At 51.7% G+C, this 18,804-nt stretch overlaps 3 protein-coding genes across 3 annotated transcripts; 1 reads left to right on the top strand and 2 right to left on the bottom strand.

Moving 5' to 3' along the window:
- Positions 1-1,381: 1,381 nt before the first annotated feature.
- Positions 1,382-2,456, top strand: N0V96_004326 (uncharacterized protein; the record flags this gene model as incomplete). The annotated part of the gene is made up of 5 exons (XM_053188390.1): positions 1,382-1,581; positions 1,650-1,726; positions 1,784-1,867; positions 1,932-2,000; positions 2,056-2,456. The coding sequence occupies 5 exons, from the start codon at positions 1,382-1,384 to the stop codon at positions 2,454-2,456; spliced, it is 831 nt and encodes a 276-aa protein (XP_053054352.1).
- A 323-nt stretch (positions 2,457-2,779) lies between these two features.
- Positions 2,780-4,369, bottom strand: N0V96_004325 (uncharacterized protein; the record flags this gene model as incomplete). The annotated part of the gene is made up of 1 exon (XM_053188389.2): positions 2,780-4,369. The coding sequence occupies one exon, from the start codon at positions 4,367-4,369 to the stop codon at positions 2,780-2,782; it is 1,590 nt and encodes a 529-aa protein (XP_053054351.2).
- Positions 4,370-15,864: 11,495 nt separating this feature from the next.
- N0V96_004324 (uncharacterized protein) lies at positions 15,865-18,669 on the bottom strand (the record flags this gene model as incomplete). The annotated part of the gene is made up of 5 exons (XM_053188388.2): positions 15,865-17,395; positions 17,458-17,651; positions 17,894-18,018; positions 18,188-18,520; positions 18,603-18,669. 5 exons carry the CDS (start codon positions 18,667-18,669, stop codon positions 15,865-15,867), a joined length of 2,250 nt encoding a protein of 749 aa, XP_053054350.2.
- Positions 18,670-18,804: the final 135 nt, after the last annotated feature.

Genomic DNA, 18,804 nt, shown 5'->3' with positions numbered 1-18,804 from the left:
GTTGCCCTTCGCGCCTGTTGTCTTGCCGCCTCCGGGTACCTTGCTCGCTGTTGTAAATTCACCTGCTGGACCACTGATGCGGAAGCGGATTTTCAAGTTGCTAGCTCAAATATTAGCGCTTGCTCCGTTAAGAGTGTATAACGAGTGTGTTTTTTTTTTTTCAGCCTTCACTTACTTAATTGTCTCTGTAGTATCAAGAATAATCGAACCATCCTTTGCGGGCATGATCCCTTGTGGTATCTTGTTCGCTCTGTCGGCAGGAGACTCTCCACCCGTCTGCTGTGGCAGACACTGAACACCACTGTGAAGTAGGACAAGCGCTAGCGTCAGAGCACGCTGAAAGTGGAAGATCAATTCCATCTTAACTGCTATTAAGGGTCCGATTCACTCTATGAGGCGAGCTAAATAGGACGGAGGGTTTAGGTTCTTGAAAATGGGAACGGCAGCCCCAAGGTCATATATCTTTTCATTCAGTTGCTCTACAAAAACACCCTTTCTTCCCCCACGAACAGTGGTGATAGCCGTTTTATCACGAAGGTTTCCTCGCAAAGAGTTTCATCTGAACGACCAAGGGATGTTTTAGGTCGGATTCGAGGCTCCCGGGGATGGGGACGAGCAGGGTGAGGAGCCAACAAACAGATGAACAAGGTTTTGACTCGCATAGGTTCGTTGGTGATTTGTGGTATACTCTGAGGCTAGGCATGCTACATTAAGCCATGGGAAGCTAGGCATGGCAACAGGTAACATCCTTGATATTGGAACATTGCCATGAAACGGTTGTAAACACAGCCCAACAGGCGGTAGATGCTTCTACTGCACTGACAGCCTCAAGTTGTGAAGTTGAGTTACAAAGGTAGAAATCGAATTGAGTCTCAACCGCCAGTCATGGCAGTCTTGATAGCGGGATCTGTGATGGACCATGCGCAGATCTTCGCAAGGAATGGAGCCAATGGGAGGAGAGCGGTTCGATATTCCAGACAGAGCACCGAAGCTGCGGTCAACAAGTTGGTGGCGAAAGCTAAACATGGTCGACATATCACAGAGCCAGTTTCCGGTAGACTTGAGCTATTTGCTAGATTTGAGATCACCCTGTAGGTATTTCTGGCGCATCTCCAACAGATTTGAAATGCTGCGATAAAGACTCCGGCCGGGATTCGACCAGCCGACGGCTCACATCCGCCCCAATGATCCAGTGCCAGTGGACCGACGAACCCCCACCAAATGTCCCCGCCTTCGGACGACAGCGCACCGATGCGGAGATCTGTGGTGTTGGTCCTTTCAAATAAAGATTGCAACTTCACGACTCATACGTATTGCTGAATTCTATTTCAACGTTATTGTTATTCCCAAGACCTTCAAAACAGCACATAATATCGTCAAGATGTCGATGTCCACTGAAGATTGCGCAAAGTCCCGGGAGGGCTTTCCCCGCCCGTTCCCCAACACACCATCCAACGTCCTAGACCAATTGAAAGTGACGGGCAAAGTCATCGTGGTCACCGGTGCTGCTGATGGTATTGGCTATGCTGTTTCCGAGGCCATGGCAGAAGCCGGCGGCAATGTTGCCTTGTGGTACAACTCGTAAGAGAAGGCCTCTACTGGCCTACTTCTATGTCTTTAAAGGAGTTCAATGACTAATGACGTCCCAGAAATGACGCTGCAATTCAAAAGGCACAAGACCTAGCAAGCACACATAGCGTCAAGACCTCGGCTTACAAAGTGGATGGTTAGTTTGCCAAATGGTTGAGTTGAAGTAGGAATATGAAGGCTAACATTCATCTAGTATCCGATTCCAACCAGGTTCAAGAGACTATTGCCAAGGTATTGAAGGACTTTGGCAAGATTGATGTGTTTGTTGCCAACGCTGGTGAGTGATGCCGCGCTCAGCACACGCTTTAGTTCTAGCCGAGTTGTGACTAATTTCACGGTAGGCATGGCCATTTCAAAGCCCATTCTGGAGCAAACCCTGGACGAATACAGGAAACAGATGTCGGTAAATGGTAAGTTCTCCGAAGAAATCAAAGCCAGGAAGTATTCCACTGACATTGTTCTTAGTGGACGGAATCGTGTACTGCTCCAAGTATGCCGGAGAAGTCTTCAAGAACCAAGGCTTCGGAAATCTCATCATCACTTCGAGCATGAGCGGTCACATCGTCAACGTCCCTGTCGACCAGCCTGTCTATAACGCTACCAAGGCGTACGTCACGCACTTTGGAAAGTCTCTCGCACGCGAGTGGAGAGAGTTTGCTCGTGTCAACATTGTGTCCCCAGGCTTCTTTGACACCAAGATGGGCGCTGGTCCAGATGCTCTGCAAGAAGCATACCGCATGGCAGCTCTAGGCAGACAAGGCCACACCAAGGAGATCAAGGGCCTGTATCTGTACCTGGCAAGCGACGCTTCTACTTATATGACTGGTAGCGATGTCCTTATTGACGGCGGATATGTCTTGCCTTAAGCGATCATACATAAAGAAGACGCGTAGTTTGGCGCTGTTGTTAGAAGCGTTAGAGATAATAGCACGCACTCGATACCTACAACTCTTCTCATACCGCAAGAATGACATTGATGATGGGTGGGCTCTGTCTGAGAATTGTACAGATAGTTGACCATGAACTGCAGTCTACCTATCGACTTGATTATTTCCATGCGCAACCACCCCTCACACCCTTCCCATTGTGCAAGTGCCCGTAAATCCTTCTCAAAGCGCTGTCATTCTATTCTGATTTACCTGGCCACCTTCAAATACGCGAGCTGTTTTGCACAAACTTCTTATCAAAGTCAATTCCAAGATCCTCGAGCACCCTCTTTGCTACCGGACGACCACCGCCCCCAAACCCCTCCACCCGGATGCATGAAAGGTCCGGCGAGGTAAAGACCCCGAATTCCAGGCACACGATATTGAGCGAGGGCAGGTGTAGGACGGTTGATCCCCATCTGGTCCCCTCTCATGGAAAGACCGGCAATGTCGCCACGCTGGAAACTGGGGCTGTCAGATTGATGATCCGGAGGAGCAACAACATGATAGGAGCGAACAATGTCGGGAGTAAAGTTTTCCAAGTACTTTGAAAAGTACGAGAAGACTCGCTGCACCCAATCGTCCTTGATGCGATCCCACGCAGCCCATCCGCCATCGGCAGGCTCTGCCTTGCACATGACAACACAGTGCAGCAGCGACTTGCCTGGCGGACAACGAGTTTCGTCACCTGCACTGATACAAGAGGCTCCGATCATGATATTCTCTGGAAGTATTCCTTGACTCATTTCGTCGTAGCTCTGGATGAGGTCTTTGAGATTACCTGGGCAGCAAGTATTCATGACAGTCTTGTCGGCGATTGGACCCGCTTTGAACTTTAGCGGGCGTTCGAGAGCGGCGTGAATGACGAGAAGAGTGAAGTCAGAGACACGAGTGTTTGAGGCGTCTGATATGACTGATGGATCGATTCCGTCGACAAGATGTCCAAGATTGTGGGGGTGGATCTGCCCGATGACGGCCTCTCTCGCCCTCAACTCTCCAAAACGAGTTCTGACTCCGACGGCGCGCCCGCCTTCGGTGATGACTTTAGTGACTTCTGTATTCAACTTGACATCGCCGCTGTGGTCTCTGAGACAGCGAATTACAGATTCTGTCCATGCAGATCCGGACCCTTCGGGGACGCAAAGGCCGTAGATATCAAGAAGTCCGAAAGCCAAGTAAGCCATCAAGCCCGTGCCGGTCGTTTTTGGATGAGCGAGCTGGATCTCAGTTACGAATCTCAGTAACGCAACTTGAAGAATCTCGCTCTTGAAGTATCTTTGGATAATATCCAAGGATGGGCTGGTTGATGCCATGGCAATTTCTTCCCCGAAAGGGCTGCTGGCAATATCCGCCGACATGTCGCGGGGAGGTTCGAACATAGAGGGCATCAAAAGCTCGGTGATGTGTCGGCTTTTGTCCACAAAGACGTTGTAGGCATCGGCATCTTCCGACGAAAACTCTCGAATGGCATCGATAGTCCTGTGACGCTCTCTGTAGATGGGTAGGACTTTGTCTTCCATGACTATGGCATAGCACGGGTCTAGCTGCTTGTAAACGAGGCCGTACCGAGATTGTAAACCAAGTTCATCGTGCGTGATCATGGGGTTCGCGAGAATCAGTTGATGAATGGCGCTGTGACGTTCGCTGATAAAGCCTGGCTCGGCCATCTGCAAGCTGGCCACCCCACCTCCGGGGTAAGAAGCCTTTTCGAGGACGAGGACTTTCTTCCCAGCTACCGCAAGGTAGGCGGCTGCGGTCAAGCCATTATGGCCAGATCCCACGACAATGATATCCCATTCAGTCATGGCTGGCGAGGAGGTGAATCTTCCCACCTTGGAGAAATCTGTGGCCATGGTGTAAAGGAGCGCGATGGATAAATCTTCCAGTTGCGGGATAATTATCGGCTAATGGCACTGATAGTGTCCTAATATCGACTTGCGTTGAAGTGAGATGACAGAGTGATGATGTGAAGGTAGATAGAGGGGAATATCATGGAGTATTTAAGATAATGTATGGCAACATAAGACGCTTTCATGGTCAGTACATTTACACCAGATTAGTCCCAGTACCCTAGAGGAACGGGGCTAATGCCTTGGCGCCCGAGTTGTAACAATCCTACTTTACATATTTCTCCATCAATTTTGACGTATGGATACCTTGTCTAGGATTAAGCAGCGCTTAGTAAAGCTGTACCTGAATTGTCTTTGCGTACAGGTGGCGTAGAGCCAGTGGACGAACTCCGTGCCGGTGACAGGAGGGTCGACACGTCGATAGGTGTGGCCAGGATGTATCATCTATGAATGCTCCACTACAACACTAATCACTGCTATGAGTCTCTATTGCTGCACTACAAATCGGCAACGGACAGTTCATAGAAGCCGATCTTTTCATTCGGCCGTATTGTGATCTGACACGCCGGTAGTTGACTCGGGCCGTCTCGTGCATCCGTGTTAGATGCCGCCTCCACAAACTCTGTCCCCGCGATTCTCTGTTTCGAGAGGGGTATATAGAGCTATGAGAGCCCCCCGCAGCCTCCGAAAACTACTTGAGCTCTTTTGTGGCAACTACCCCACAACGTCCGACGACACCAGCCTGTCTCGAGAATCACCGATGACAACTCCATAACAGGTCGGAGATTCAGAGCGATAACACAAGACGTCTGCGCTCTACTTCCCCTGCTTCCGATTGGGTTGAAGCGAGACCATGGCTCTGAAATGTGACATCTGTCAAGCCGAGTTTCGCCGTACGGAGCATCTCAACCGCCACGTTCTCCGTCATCTCGGCGTGCGCCCTTTTGCGTGTCCGATATGCACTGCTAGCTTTGCCCGACGGTAAGATGTTCCGAGCGACATCCATCTCGTATACCACCAGGTTGCTAGGTGTACAATTGCCCTGACGATGAGACCGTGCCCTAATCAAGTGGCTGATCTTCAACCCCGGCAGAGACTCTCTTCAGCGCCACATGCAGAGTCATGTAGACGTCGACACTTCACCCACAGGCTCCGATACTCCGAGAAAAACCCGCAGACTTTGCGTTCCTAAAGCTTGCCAGCATTGTGCGCGCTCGAAACAGCGTTGTGATGGTGCCTACCCCTGCGCCAGATGCCAATCCAGAAATCGTGCTTGCCTTTATGCAACTGACGACCAGCGCAACCCTGATTCTTCTCAGGAGTCTCGGGCGTCAGTATCAGATACCGTGGAAGTTTTCGATGGGTTCAGATCATCCGGTCATCCTAGTCAGACTGCAGCCAACAACAGAAGCGAAGTGGTAAGTGGCTACAGTCTTATAACTTCCTCCGTGAAACCCCTTTTGTGGATAGGGAGAACAGTAGTTTGCAGCTAAACTTACGCAAGCTTGTAGTTGCCAGAGTCTCAAGTGGAAGACTCGCAAGAACAGCCCTCTCAAGACCCAGGCCCAGATGCCAGAGACAATTTCCAAGCTGCTCTCTGGAACCAAGATGGACTCCAATTAGAGTTAGATCCGCTCTTTTGCACGCCAAGCCAATGGTGCTTCCCATTTTCAACAGCTAATGCATGGCTGAGCTGGGATGATTTCCTGAACAATGAGTGGGCGACACAAGAAAACACGATGGCTGCCCCTATGGCCGATGTCAGCGGCTTGCGGACTCAGTTTATCTCGGAACATACACCAAACGAACGAAATGAAGAAGCACGGGATCATTCTGTGAATGCAGAAGCAGATAGTACAGTGCTCAAAACAGCTGTACAAGAACTTACACCTACTTCTCTATTGTCAGAAGATACACCAAGGGCGATCTTCACCAATCACTCCCAACTTTCTTCTACATTCGCGAATGCTTTTCGCCGGTCATCGGCTTTCAGCCGAGACTATGTTGACTCCACAGAAGTCGAGAAAAGCCGAGGCAGTCGAAAAAAGCACTTCGTCACCCGTGGCCTTGAAGACTTCCGTCGAATTGCAAGTTCTTCCTTTTATCCCGAAGGTGGTGATGGGAATGAGAAGGACTGGGATCTCGAAGTCTACGGCCATGTTCCGAGCTTGAGCCTACATGCTTATTTGATCCTCCAAAATCAGTTTGAAAAGCTAAATGCGGACACAGACTACTGCAAAGCATTCACGGATAAGCCATTTCCATCTCAAGAGGCTATCAACGTTTATATCCAATCTCATTTCGAACACTACCACCCTATTTGGCCTTTGCTCCATCAACAAACCTTCGACCCAGAGTGTGTTCACTGGATTCTCCTTCTCGCCGTTGCGGCGACAGGGTGTGGATTTTCGAAGTTTGGCACGCTAAGCGATGCCTTTCTCCTGCAAGAGCTTCTGCGGCGCTCGATCAATCTTTGCGTAAGTTCGATTCTAATACTGTTCGTGCATGTAAGGCAGTCTATGCTAACAGTCTGTACAGTTGGACCTTGACCCTGAGCCGGATGCGGCTTCAGAGTTGTGCTTGACACAGGCTGCACTACTGAGTCAGATAGGGTTGATGTTTTCTGGAAGCATGTCTTTCGCCGAGCACGCCCAAAGAAACATGTCTTTACTTGCAACACTTTGCCGACGAGCGGGCTACTTCAGCGAATCTCAGTCACTCACTGAGGATTTTGTACCCCTACCAGCCAATTGGGAAGGATGGATTTGCGCGGAAAGCAAAAGAAGACTTGTACATTTCTCATGGGTAATTTTTCCAAGTTCCACCTCCGATCCGTAAGCGCGTAAACGCTGACGCCGCAACTAATCTCAAGCTGTTGGACGGTCAGCTGGGCTTGTTCTTTGACTTGCCTCCGACTATATCAACGGATCTCCTACTACTCCCGCTGCCATCGGACGACACACTTTGGGCATCAGATCATGCAGAAGTATGGGCAAATCAAGCCTCTAGATCACCAAGTGAGCAACGCCCCACACACCGCAAATGTTAAACAGGTCGGCTACTAAACCGTCAGATCTTGCCAATAGCAGCCTTCTTCGACAATACCTCATGGACCTCCGGCGTGACGGGAAGGTCCCAGAAAGTTTGAGTAGCTTGAATAGGCTCTTTCTTACTTTTGCCGTGTATCGAGCCTCCGCAAACAATCAAGAGGCTATTCACTGCCTTAAAGCCTTGCGTGGCGACGCAGACATGCAGCCACCGACTGACGAGATTGAAAGGATCACACTCCAGCACAACCACGCTTTCAGTCTCCTTCTCCATATGCCTTTACGAGTCCTTACTGCATTTTCTGGTTGGGGTGTTAGCTCTCAAGTCAGAGAAGCTGCAGACCGACGACTTTCTCTATGGCTCTGTCAGAATAAGGGGAAGGCGCGTGTCATTGTTTATCATGCTGCCAAGTTATTCTCATACATTCGAAATCATCCCACTGGTGGACATCATGAGGACAATGCCTTGCTGTATGCCACACTCTCCATGTGGATTCACACTATTTTCGACAGTTGTCAAACGAGCCCTTCAAGAACCCTCCGCCTTGATAAACCAAATGACGGAGAGGCCTTGATTCAATGGCTTTCAGGGGGTGCCGACTTTCGATTATACGTGGCGGGCATTGGAGATTTGAGTGATAAACGTGCTTCCGATCGTTTGGTCCAAGAGAGTGTGCGGATATTGACTCGGAATTCGGGCTGGTCTCTGGGGCTGGCTGTGAGCATGGTCATTAGGGCGCAATGGAGGTCAAATCGTGGAACACTAGGATAATCTCTGGATTAGGTTCTCCATTTGCCGGCCATTTATTACAAGATCTATCTGGTGCTAGCAGGAAGCTCTTGTATTGCTAGGCAATCAAATTGGAAGTGTCATGCCATTCATCAAGAAGAATCACCACCACCAATTCAGAGTCTGAACTCAATACGTAGATCACTCATGCTTCAGTTCCCACGGTGCTTTGAGGTCATTTAGTATATAATTATAGTAGGGCTAGAATTCCAAATCCTTCTTCACCACAATGTTTTCATCTCCGATCACCGCAAAAGATTTCTGTCGTGATGGCTTCAACCATCCATGGCCTCACCGCATGTCACGTGACCTCGGTTACATAATCACCCGAGGTCCACACTCGCTTACACTCTCTATTTCAGGGCGAACCTCGTGCCCATTTCCTACTTTCAATAGATAACCGTTCTCTACATTTAACGTCGATGCCCCTATTTGTGACTATACGACAGTTATGAGCCCAGCTCTAACTTAGACCACTGAACCTCTGTTGAAAAGTCACTTTCTGGGAGCTACGATTTACTGTATCTTTTCTCACACTCGATTTCAACCCCCACCACGCTCACGAAGCCCGTTCCTGAGCGACTATGTCTTCCGAGAAGGCTTCTGAGGCGATTGGGCGTAAGCTCAACCACCGACGAGACTGGCCGAAGTGGTACCTCGCTCTACGAGTAGAGGCCCGCTCGAAGGACGTCTGGGACCTGCTTGACCCAGACGACACGAAGTCACCCTCGAATCCTTCACTTTTTACTGAGTCTATTCCACCTATTGAGGAATACGTTAAGACACGAAATGCCGCCCAAGAACAAGCTCACAGAGCGGCTATGGCCGAGTACAACCGACAACTCGATTACTATACTCAGCAAGAAGCCCTGGAAGACGATGCCAGGGACGATCTGGCACAACAAGACGGCCTCGTAGAGCAGCCTTCTCTCCCTACGAGGCCTAAGCCAGTTACGGCCAACCAAGCGCGTCTTCTTGAGGAATATACCTCTTTCGTCCAGCAAACGGCATCCAAGATAATCTCTCGGTCACGAAAAGAGAGATCGTACGAGTCAATGGACCGCTGGATTACCAACTCCGTCGTCCAGGACATCCTGGAGAACGCGAAGGAAGAACTTATCGATTCGCCCGACTGCTCACTTCGTGCGATAATCAGAGTTCTCAAGCGAAAGTACGCCCCGAGCGACTCAAGTTCGCTTACAATCGCCCGAGAGGAATTCAATGCGGTCATGAGCAGAGCAAACTCCAACGTTAATCCCACTACTTGGATTAAGGATTTCCATTCAGCCTACCGCCGTGCGGTACAGCTCCAGCTACCCGAGGTCCAGGGGACTCTCGCTTCCAAATCCTTCCTCCACGCGACCGCTCGCCGCTTCGCTCCAAACTGGTCCAACCAGGAGCTCACTGATATTGTGAAAATGGAGCGAAGGGGCGAGGTGGTGCCCGATATGGGCCATTACGCCGAGATATTCGACGACCTCCTACACGAGGAGGCGGTGTACGGCAAAAGTCGTGGACGAAACCTTGCAATTTTCGCAACACTGGCGGGTCGTTCAGACTCCCCTGAGCAGAGCGAGGCAAGACCTGACTCGTCCACGAACTGCCCTTGCGAAGGGACCCACCGCTGGAAACCAATTGAGTGCGCGAAGGTGGAGTTCGCCCTTGTTGGAAAGACGAAGTGGGAACACATTCAGCTAGACGGAACCGAAGTCAGCAGGATAATTACCCGCCTGAACACTGATAAATACACCGATCTTCGCGCCGACCTCGCCCGGAAAGGATGGATACGAGCGAGAGCCCCAGCAGATCTAACAATAATAACCGAGGAAGAGGTAGAAGGCCAGGTAAACCGGGAAAGTCGGCAAAGAAGCAGGATTCCAAAGCGTCTTACCCTCGAATGTCGTGGCCATAATTATCGATGTCGCTCTGCTACCAGAGTTAAACACGACAGACAGCAAGAACGCTAATCCTGCCGTCTTCTCTATCCCTTTCACGGGCCCACACCTCCTTTCTAAATGTACGGTTATGGATAACTGCGGCGCAGTCCACCTCGTCAATGACCAGTCGCTTCTGGAACCCGGATCAATCCGACAGTGCGATGGGACCGAGAATGTGGATTCTGGGACGGCGTCCTACCCTATACTCGCTCGCGGGACGAGGATTATCCGAAACGTCCTCACAGGAGCGAAGGGACCCAGAACCGAAGACTTAACCCTTCACAATGTCGGCTTCGTTGAGAATTTCCACGTTAACGTCGTGTCGGAAGCCCTGCTTCGGAAGACGGGTATCTGGTACTCTGGTTTTGACTGCACTCTTCGCTTCGGCGACCCGTCTAAGAACGTCGTAGTAAAGCAGCTCGTCAGGAAGGTCAACTTAGTCTTCCTGGAATACCAGCCCTATTCGTCCTATTCACTGCCCAGAAGTCTCTCTTCGCTGGTAAACGTGATTTCTACCCGTGGTCAGCATACACCTCGTCCCTCGTATCAACTGAGGGGCGAACGAACAGATTCGGCGTGGCTCTGGCACCTTCGGTCTGGACATCTCGCGCCAGCAGCACTCGAGAAACTCGTGCTAGCCGCTCGGGGGGTGAGGATCAAAGGGACCAAGTCGCCTAGAATGCCAATACTGTGCGACCACCCATGCGAAACAGGTCATCTCAAGACGCACCTCAGAACGAAGAGCAACCAGGCCGTATTTCAGGATCGCCTGGGACCTCTTTGACTACCCACCTGCATACGAACGAAGCAAGTGGCTTATGCTAATTAAGGACGAGTACTCGGGCAGGATCTTCGTTTTCCCAAGAGTCATGAAGACCCACGACATGGTATTCAGGGTCTTATACCTGTTCGAGCGATGGGTACGCACCCAGAAAGGTCTTGCCATTTGCAAGATCCGGCAAGACGTAGAACGTGCAGTAATCGCAATTAACGGCGAGACTCGCTTCCAAACCTGGGTGAAGGAGCTCGGAATCGAACTAGAGACTACCCCTCCGTACACGAAAGAGCCAAATGGAGGTGGGGAGCGAGCCGGCCAGGAAATCATAAGCAAGGCGATCAGTATGATGTCTGCAGCCGGGCTGCCGAACGACCTATGGGTAGAAGCTGTGTTAGCAGCAGCCTACTTATACGACATTAGCCCTAGGCAACGTACCAACTGGCTCTCGCCAGTTCAAATCGAGGAAGTCTGGTTTAGCCACTACTTTAGGTGGTGGCAACCGATAAACACGCCGAGGCTCGCCCGCGATCTACGTCCCCATTGGGGGTGGACGTACGCATACGGCTGCCGGGCGTACCCTCTGAAGAGGGACCGTGAGAAAGGAATCGACAAGAGACGCTTCAAGGTGGAGCAGAGGGGGCATATCGGATACCTCGTGGGATACGTGACGAACGCCCACAACATGTACAGGATCTGGATCCCCTCGCTTTCAGAGGTTATTATCACACGTAATGTGACGTTCGACGAGACCGTTTTCTACTCGAAGAACGACGCGAAGGCCGCAATTCGACTGCCCGAATCAAGGTCCGTGGCGGATGAAATCCAACAGCCGCTCACGACCATCGATCCTGAGCTTCAGTTGCTCGGAGTCGTAGATGAGGAAGAGGCCTCGCTGATAATAGACCAAGAGCACCCATCACCACCTACGCTCGCTCCGCAGGAAGTAAACCAGACCGTGGAAAAGTCTAGCTTGCTTTCGAGCGGACGAAGCGGGTGGCTGCTCACCCCTCGAGCTAACTCCCGACTTCCAGAGTCCGGAACTAGGCCCGGCCCTCGCGCAGCCGACCGAGGTTGTGAACGAGGCCGCAGGGGGAAGCCGACCCTCTTGCAGAGAGGGTTGAGGACGTAATATACGTACAGACAGAAGAAGTGACTCCTTCGAACTCCCACGAGGAGGACTCTTCTGCCCGACTAGACCCCGATGATCCCATCCAGCCGACGAGCCCACGTCGAGAAGCAGGAGAGGTGAACGACCCAGCCGGAGATTCCGAAGCGGCCGATTCCGATGGCCGTGAGGATGATGGGTATATTAGACGAAGCCGGAGACTGAGAAATCAGTCGCCGGAGGTAGTCGCTCAAGACCCGAGTCGCAGGGAGCGATTCGGGCAGTACTCGTTCTCGCTTCGTATAGAACGAGACTGGGACGCTTTCTTTAATACGTACATGCCTGATCAGCAGAAAGCGATTAACGAAGCGACCCAGGGGCATCGAACGCTCCATTACTGCGTTCATGCCGCAATTAGCGGAACGAAGCACGTTCCGCCGACCGCACTTCCTAGCGATAGGATACATGCGGATAACCTCATTTCCCCTCCCTAGGATGTGGAAAGACGTCTCAAAATGCCCTGAGCCCCTCAAAACCCACTTTGTTGAGGCTGCTCGTACAGAAATCAAGAAGCTGGAGGAAATGAACACCTGGAAAGTCATTAGCCGAGCGACGGTCCAAAAGAAGCCAATACCGCTCAAATGGGTGTTCAATTATAAGTTCAATGAGGACCATTACCTCGATCGCTGCAAGGCGAGAATATGCGTCAGGGGCGACCTCCAAGAGCGACACCCCTTAGAAAAGACGTACGCAGCTACTCTCGCCGCCAGGACTTTTAGAGTAGCGATGGCCGTCGCTGCCCAATTCGATTTGGAAGTCCACCAGTACGATGTCGTAAATGCGTTTCTGAACGCAGTACGGAAACCAGGCGACCCTCCCATCATATGTGAGCTCCCAGACGGCTTCAAGCAGCCGGGTAAGTGTGTCGAACTCGAACGAGCCCTCTACGGTGCCCGTGACGCTCCTCTGCTCTGGTACGAAGAACTCTCGGCGACTCTGAGATCCCTCGGGCTTACGCCCACGAACGAGGACCCATGTCTATTTCAAACTCAAGATAAAAGGGTCCTGGTTCTCTTCTACGTAGACGACATCCTCGTGTTGTTCCATAAGGACCACGTCCACGAGGCCGGTCGGGTAACCGAGGGCTCAAGAGGAAGTATGAGTTGAAGGACCAGGGACCAGTTTCGTGGTATCTGGGTATCAGAGTCGTCCGAGATCGACCGAACTGAAAGATCTATCTCGCCCATGACCAGTATATCGAGAGAGTTGCTAAGAAGTTCGATCTCGTCGACGCAAAAGCACCAGTAACGCCGCTGCCGACCGTACTAATTGAAAAGAACCCAGGAGTCGCATCGCCGGCCGAAACCAAGTCGTTCCAAGAAAAGATAGGGTCAATCCTGTATACAGCAATAATGATACGACCCGACGTCGCTTTCGCATGCGCTTTGCTATCTCGGTTCCTCACGAACCCGTCTCGTCAGCACCATTCTGCCGCAGATCAAGTTATACGATACCTTTTCCATACTCGCTACCTCGCCATATGCTTCGGCATCTCGGGGGTGGGCAGGTATTGATGATCGCAGGCGACGCTTCGTTTGCAGACGACGAAGAGACCCGAAAATCCTCTCAGGGATACATAATCTCTCTTTTCGGCGGACTCGTTCAGTGGAAAGCCGCAAGGCAGAACACGGTAACGACTTCGACGACTGAGGCCGAACTACTCAGCTTAGAACACACTGCTAAGGAGACACTCGCTTTGAAACGCCTTTTTCAGCGATATATCGCTTGAACTCGGGGACGTCTGGAAGGTTCACTGTGATAATCGTCAGACAATAAGGCTTGTAGTGGAGGAAGGGGAACGTATCTCAACTCGCCTTCGCCACGTCGATATCCAGAACATGTGGCTACGTCAAGAGCACTCAAAAGGCTCATTTGAAGTGGTCTATATGCCAACAAATGAGATGCCAGCCGACGGTCTCACAAAGAGCCTCTCACGAGCGAAGTTCGAACACTTCGTATCGCTCTTGAACATGAGGGACACACGAGGAATGGTCACACAGAACGAGGGAACACTGGGGAGGCAGCAGAACGCCCCGGGGGGCCCGGGTTTTCAATTTATAAACGTGGCCCATGGCCAGGAGCATAAAGTTGCTCCGGCGACCCCGTCGGGTCGCCACGAAAGGATTACTTGCCTGAGAGGGCAAGCGCGTATTCGTCCAGAAGGGACTTCAACGCGGGCACCACGTCCGCGGGGACATGAATGCCAACGAGGGTGTCGATTCCGATCCGGATACCGTCAGCCTTCGCACGCGAGGCAGCCGGCACCTTCTCTTCCTCAACAGGCTCTTTCAACTGGGCCTCGAGCACAGAGAGAGCGCCCATAGACGCCTCTCTTGCCGAAGCCTCGTCTACACGAGCCACCTCGTCCTTGACCTCACCCAGCAGCCCGTCGGCCGCCAGGGCCTCACGCAACGCCGCCGTTACGCGAGTCAGGTCCTGGAGATAGTTAGCAATTGATTCAGAACGACGAGCACGTGTAGAGACTGACTTTCTGCGGGGTCTCCGCCGGATTCTCCTTCTTCGCCCGCTTGAGGCGCAGGAACTTCTCGCCCAGCTCGCGCGTACGCCCCTGGAGGGGGAGCGCAGCCGGACTTCTTGCCGGCCTGACAACGCGCACATTTGCTGCCAGCGCTTGAGCCTGGGAGGCACCACCCCTCCGTTCGTCCACTAAGGGCGCTTTTGATGCAGCCCAAGCATTCGGCACCGAACGGCGGTGGCACCCGCTCGAGAAGTCCCTCGGCACCAGGGGTGCCGGAGGGGTACGCTATCAAGAATCAGAATCGTAAACGACGACGTCGAGGAAAGGACATTGTACTCACGGGGAACCGCCTCACGCCCGCCAGGAGGGAGCGAGGGAGGGGGCTCTGAACCACCCTCACCTCCACCCACCTCCTGGGTGGTCTCTTCTTCGGCCGGAAGGCCGTCGCCTATGGATAGGAACGTCAGCAAGTCTGAAAGCAAAGTCACGGCACGATGCTATCGCTTGGCCGACCGGAGTCCAACACGAGGAAGGTATCACTTACCCGCAGGCGGATCGTCGTCGTGGGTGGGGGAGCCGCCGCTCTCCCCCGAAGTCGTCTTGAGGCGCTTGGCCTCGCGCGCTGCGGCGGTGCGAGCGCGCTTTTCAGCCCTGGTACGTTTGGGCATCTATCTCAAACGACATTATTAGCTGCGATTCCTACTTCTGCCGACGGGCACGCGCGCGAACGCGGGCGCGGAAGCGAAAAGTGAGGGTATATACGTACGGTTGGTATGTGGATGTGGGTTGAAGAAGGAAAGGAAAGTCAAAGCAGTGGGCGGCCGCAAGGAATTCACTTACCTACCTGCCTCAGACCGTAGGCTGATTATTCGGCCAATGAGAGGCCGCCCCCTCGGTCCTGCCTACTGTCAACAGAGGAGCCTCGAGATCACCCATGGCAACGAACACGGCTGGCAAACTACTGCCCATCTACCCTACGCCCACAACTCAGCGCGCAGCGCGATTCACTTTGTAATTCCTTTTGTAAATAGATTCCTACACGGTATTGTTTAGATTTACGCGTTTAGCAGCACTTTTTACGACGATGCGGATGGTTCGGCGCGCTTCTTCCAGACGAGGATTCGTCTGGGGGGGTGTGTCGTGATGGCTTCAACCATCCATGGCCTCACCGCATGTCACGTGACCTCGGTTACATAATCACCCGAGGTCCACACTCGCTTACACTCTCTATTTCAGGGCGAACCTCGTGCCCATTTCCTACTTTCAATAGATAACCGTTCTCTACATTTAACGTCGATGCCCCTATTTGTGACTATACGACAATTTCCCTGTATCAAAGGACTTTGGCAACTTCTTGAAGAGAGTCTCTAGCTTGTTCTTCTCGCTGACGAATTTTGCGGCGGCGGCTCGGTCTGGGAACCAGTACTGCTCAAAAGCAGCCATTGTGTGCCAGTCAGAAGTGGCAAATGGTGTTCCGGCAAAGAAACTGGCAGTATCTTCGGGAGTGACTTCTCGGTTGAGGACATATCTCATCAAAGACGTGCCGGCGCCGACTTCCGTGATGGACGCTGCTCGATTAGTAAGGTCGTCTTCAGTGTAGGTTGAATCCTGAGATTTTGCTAGGAAGACTAATAGCAATGCTGCTTTGTTTCCACGCTTTTCAAAAAGGATGGGATCAAACAAACTCTCCGCAAAGTTTTGACTGAGTATGCCAGTCTGCGATGAAGTGTCCGCGAATTCATGTTTACCAGCAGAAGCTTTGTACTCGGGAGCTTGAAACGAGCCCCAAAGACCTTTCAATGATGTCCAACCGAGCGTCGTCACCGCATCCCAAGGTTCTAGACCCCCGTTCGGGACGCCTGGGATACTAGAATGAGGGAGTGCGACGGCCTGAGTGTAGTTCCGGAGGATGGGAACCACGTCGGAGATATGCTTCGTCATTGCAGCATGGACGCTGGTATATTCCTCAAGAAACTTGTCTTCCGTCCAACCGGGAATCCGTCTGCAAGCAATAGACATCTTGACGAGGGGCCTCTTTTGGCTATACGCTTCCTTGACCGGTGGAATTACGGGCAACAGCAGATGCGAGTCGTATATTCCGCCAAAATGAATGACATGGCGTCCTTTGTTGATTGTGGAATTATGCCTGGGGATAGGAGCACCTGGAGGGTACTTGCCGTAGTCGTGTCCAGAGACTACGAGGCTAAGTCGCTCTCCCGCCCGGAATCGACAGTTCGTCGGCTGTATCTCAATCTCCACAGGCACCACGTCTCCGGCTTTGAGAGGCTCCAGATCTCTTCGATGGAGATGAACTGGCTTCCATGGGGTCGAAGCGGTCTCATCCAACTCGCGTCGAGAGGCTCGAAGCCAACCGAAACCAAGGGGGCCGGTATCGACGACTGTGATCCATGGGAAGTCGACATCCTTTCCATCTTTACCCTTCTTTCGCAGAGTTATGAAAAGATCCAGGTTATCGCCACCATCAATCACTTCAACCCAGAGTTTGAGCTTGGCATGGCCTGCAAACTCAAGGGAGTTTCGAAGAGGAAGCTCAAAGGCGACTTCACCCTGGCTCGCGTCGTATGAAGTATGGCTCTCCGCGCGCTGAGCAACCTTGCTCAAGCCAAAACTCGGGGTCGGGAAGTACTGCGTATACTGGGTTTCTGGAATTGGAAATGCATCACTATATCGCCATTCTCCGGTGTAGTAGCGTTCCCTCATGGTGTAACGGACTTTGGGCCAGTACTGAATTTCTGTCGACAGCCCGAGCAGATAATGATCGAGGAAAGCCTTCTGGCGGTTTAACGACTCCTCAGTGACCGACCACTCCCATCTATAATTCATCGTGAAGGTTAGCGGTACTCAATTTGGCCGTTGCAGTTGAGAAAGGCTGACTTTTGGCACTGATGAATCTCGAGATACTTGTCCTGAGAAGCGATCTTCTCCCAAGCGTTGAGTGTCCCACCACCCCATCCACAAATGATGTATGCTGGAGCTATGATTTTTGAGAGAGCCGGAATCTTGTTTTGCCAGTACTCGTCAAAGTATGGGTGTGTCTTGGCCCCGTCCGTCGTATCCTCGACGAGATTCTTTCCCCAATTAAAGAAGTATGGATAGCTTCGACCATTTCAGTCAGCTTTACTTCTTGAAAAGTCCAGAATATTACAATTCAGGAAAATGACTTACACAGCACTGAATTGGGTTTCTGGAATTCCGCCCTTCAAAGCCATTTCACGATACATGTCAGTCATGCCGTCGATGGGAATAATTGCCTTCACCATTAGGCCGTTAGCAACTCAAAGAGGTGTGAAGCAGGTTCAAAGACACATACCGCGAGTGATGGAGGTTGTTCAGCTGCTACAAGCCAAAGCACCATTGCGTAGCCACTGGCCCCATACAAGGCAACCTTGCCATTTGACCAACCCTGCTGTGCAAGCCATTCGACAAGATCGTACCCTGCGGAGACAGATCAGCTTAACAATTGTCCTTTATTTAAAGACAGTGTGATGCAGCCATAGTTATAGTAAAAGCTTCCAACGGAATTGAGAACACCGAAATAGACGCTTACCGTCAATTCCAACATCTCTAGAATAATAACTCTTATTACCATCCGACTGAAAACAACCCCTGGCATCTATGCTGGCAACGATGTACCCGCGAGGACACCACCACCCCGGATCCGCCGCTTCGAACTCGTAGTCTTTAGTGATACGGGCTTTGTCGAAGCCTGCACTTGGTGGGAAGACTGCAATGTCGGTTGCGCCATCCTTGCTGTAGACGCTGTAGTTAAAGATAACGGGGAGCTTCGTGCCCTCAAGGTGGCGAGGCCGGTAAATGTTGCCCCGCAGGACTGTACCGTCTCTGATCGAGATAGCCACATCCATGTCCGAGACGATGTTGTCGTCTTTGAGGGTGCGAGGATTGGCACCCTTGACGCCCAATACCTGCGGGTCCCACGCTGTGTGTGAACTTAGCAAGTTCTTCAAAGGAATCGGTGTGTTTCGTCCCACGACGATTTGGCTCAGTGACAAGATTCTCACCTTTGATGAACTTCCCCAGTTTATGGGTCTTGGCCAGTTCAGCCTTGAGAAGCTCAACATCAGCCATGTCTAAAGGGTCTTGTTGAATTATCGATCAACAATACAAAAATATAGATGTTCTAAAGTCGAGAAGAGTTCATCAGATTGCAGAATGAATGACCTTAGGATCAATGACAACTTGTATTCAGTACCTATATATCTC

This window comes from Colletotrichum fioriniae (genome assembly GCF_027942845.1).
Source record: "Colletotrichum fioriniae strain IMI 355084 chromosome Unknown scaffold_4, whole genome shotgun sequence".
Classification (NCBI taxonomy): domain Eukaryota; kingdom Fungi; phylum Ascomycota; class Sordariomycetes; order Glomerellales; family Glomerellaceae; genus Colletotrichum; species Colletotrichum fioriniae.
Note: the sequence above shows the minus strand (reverse complement) of the source record. Positions and strands in the feature narration are given on the sequence as shown.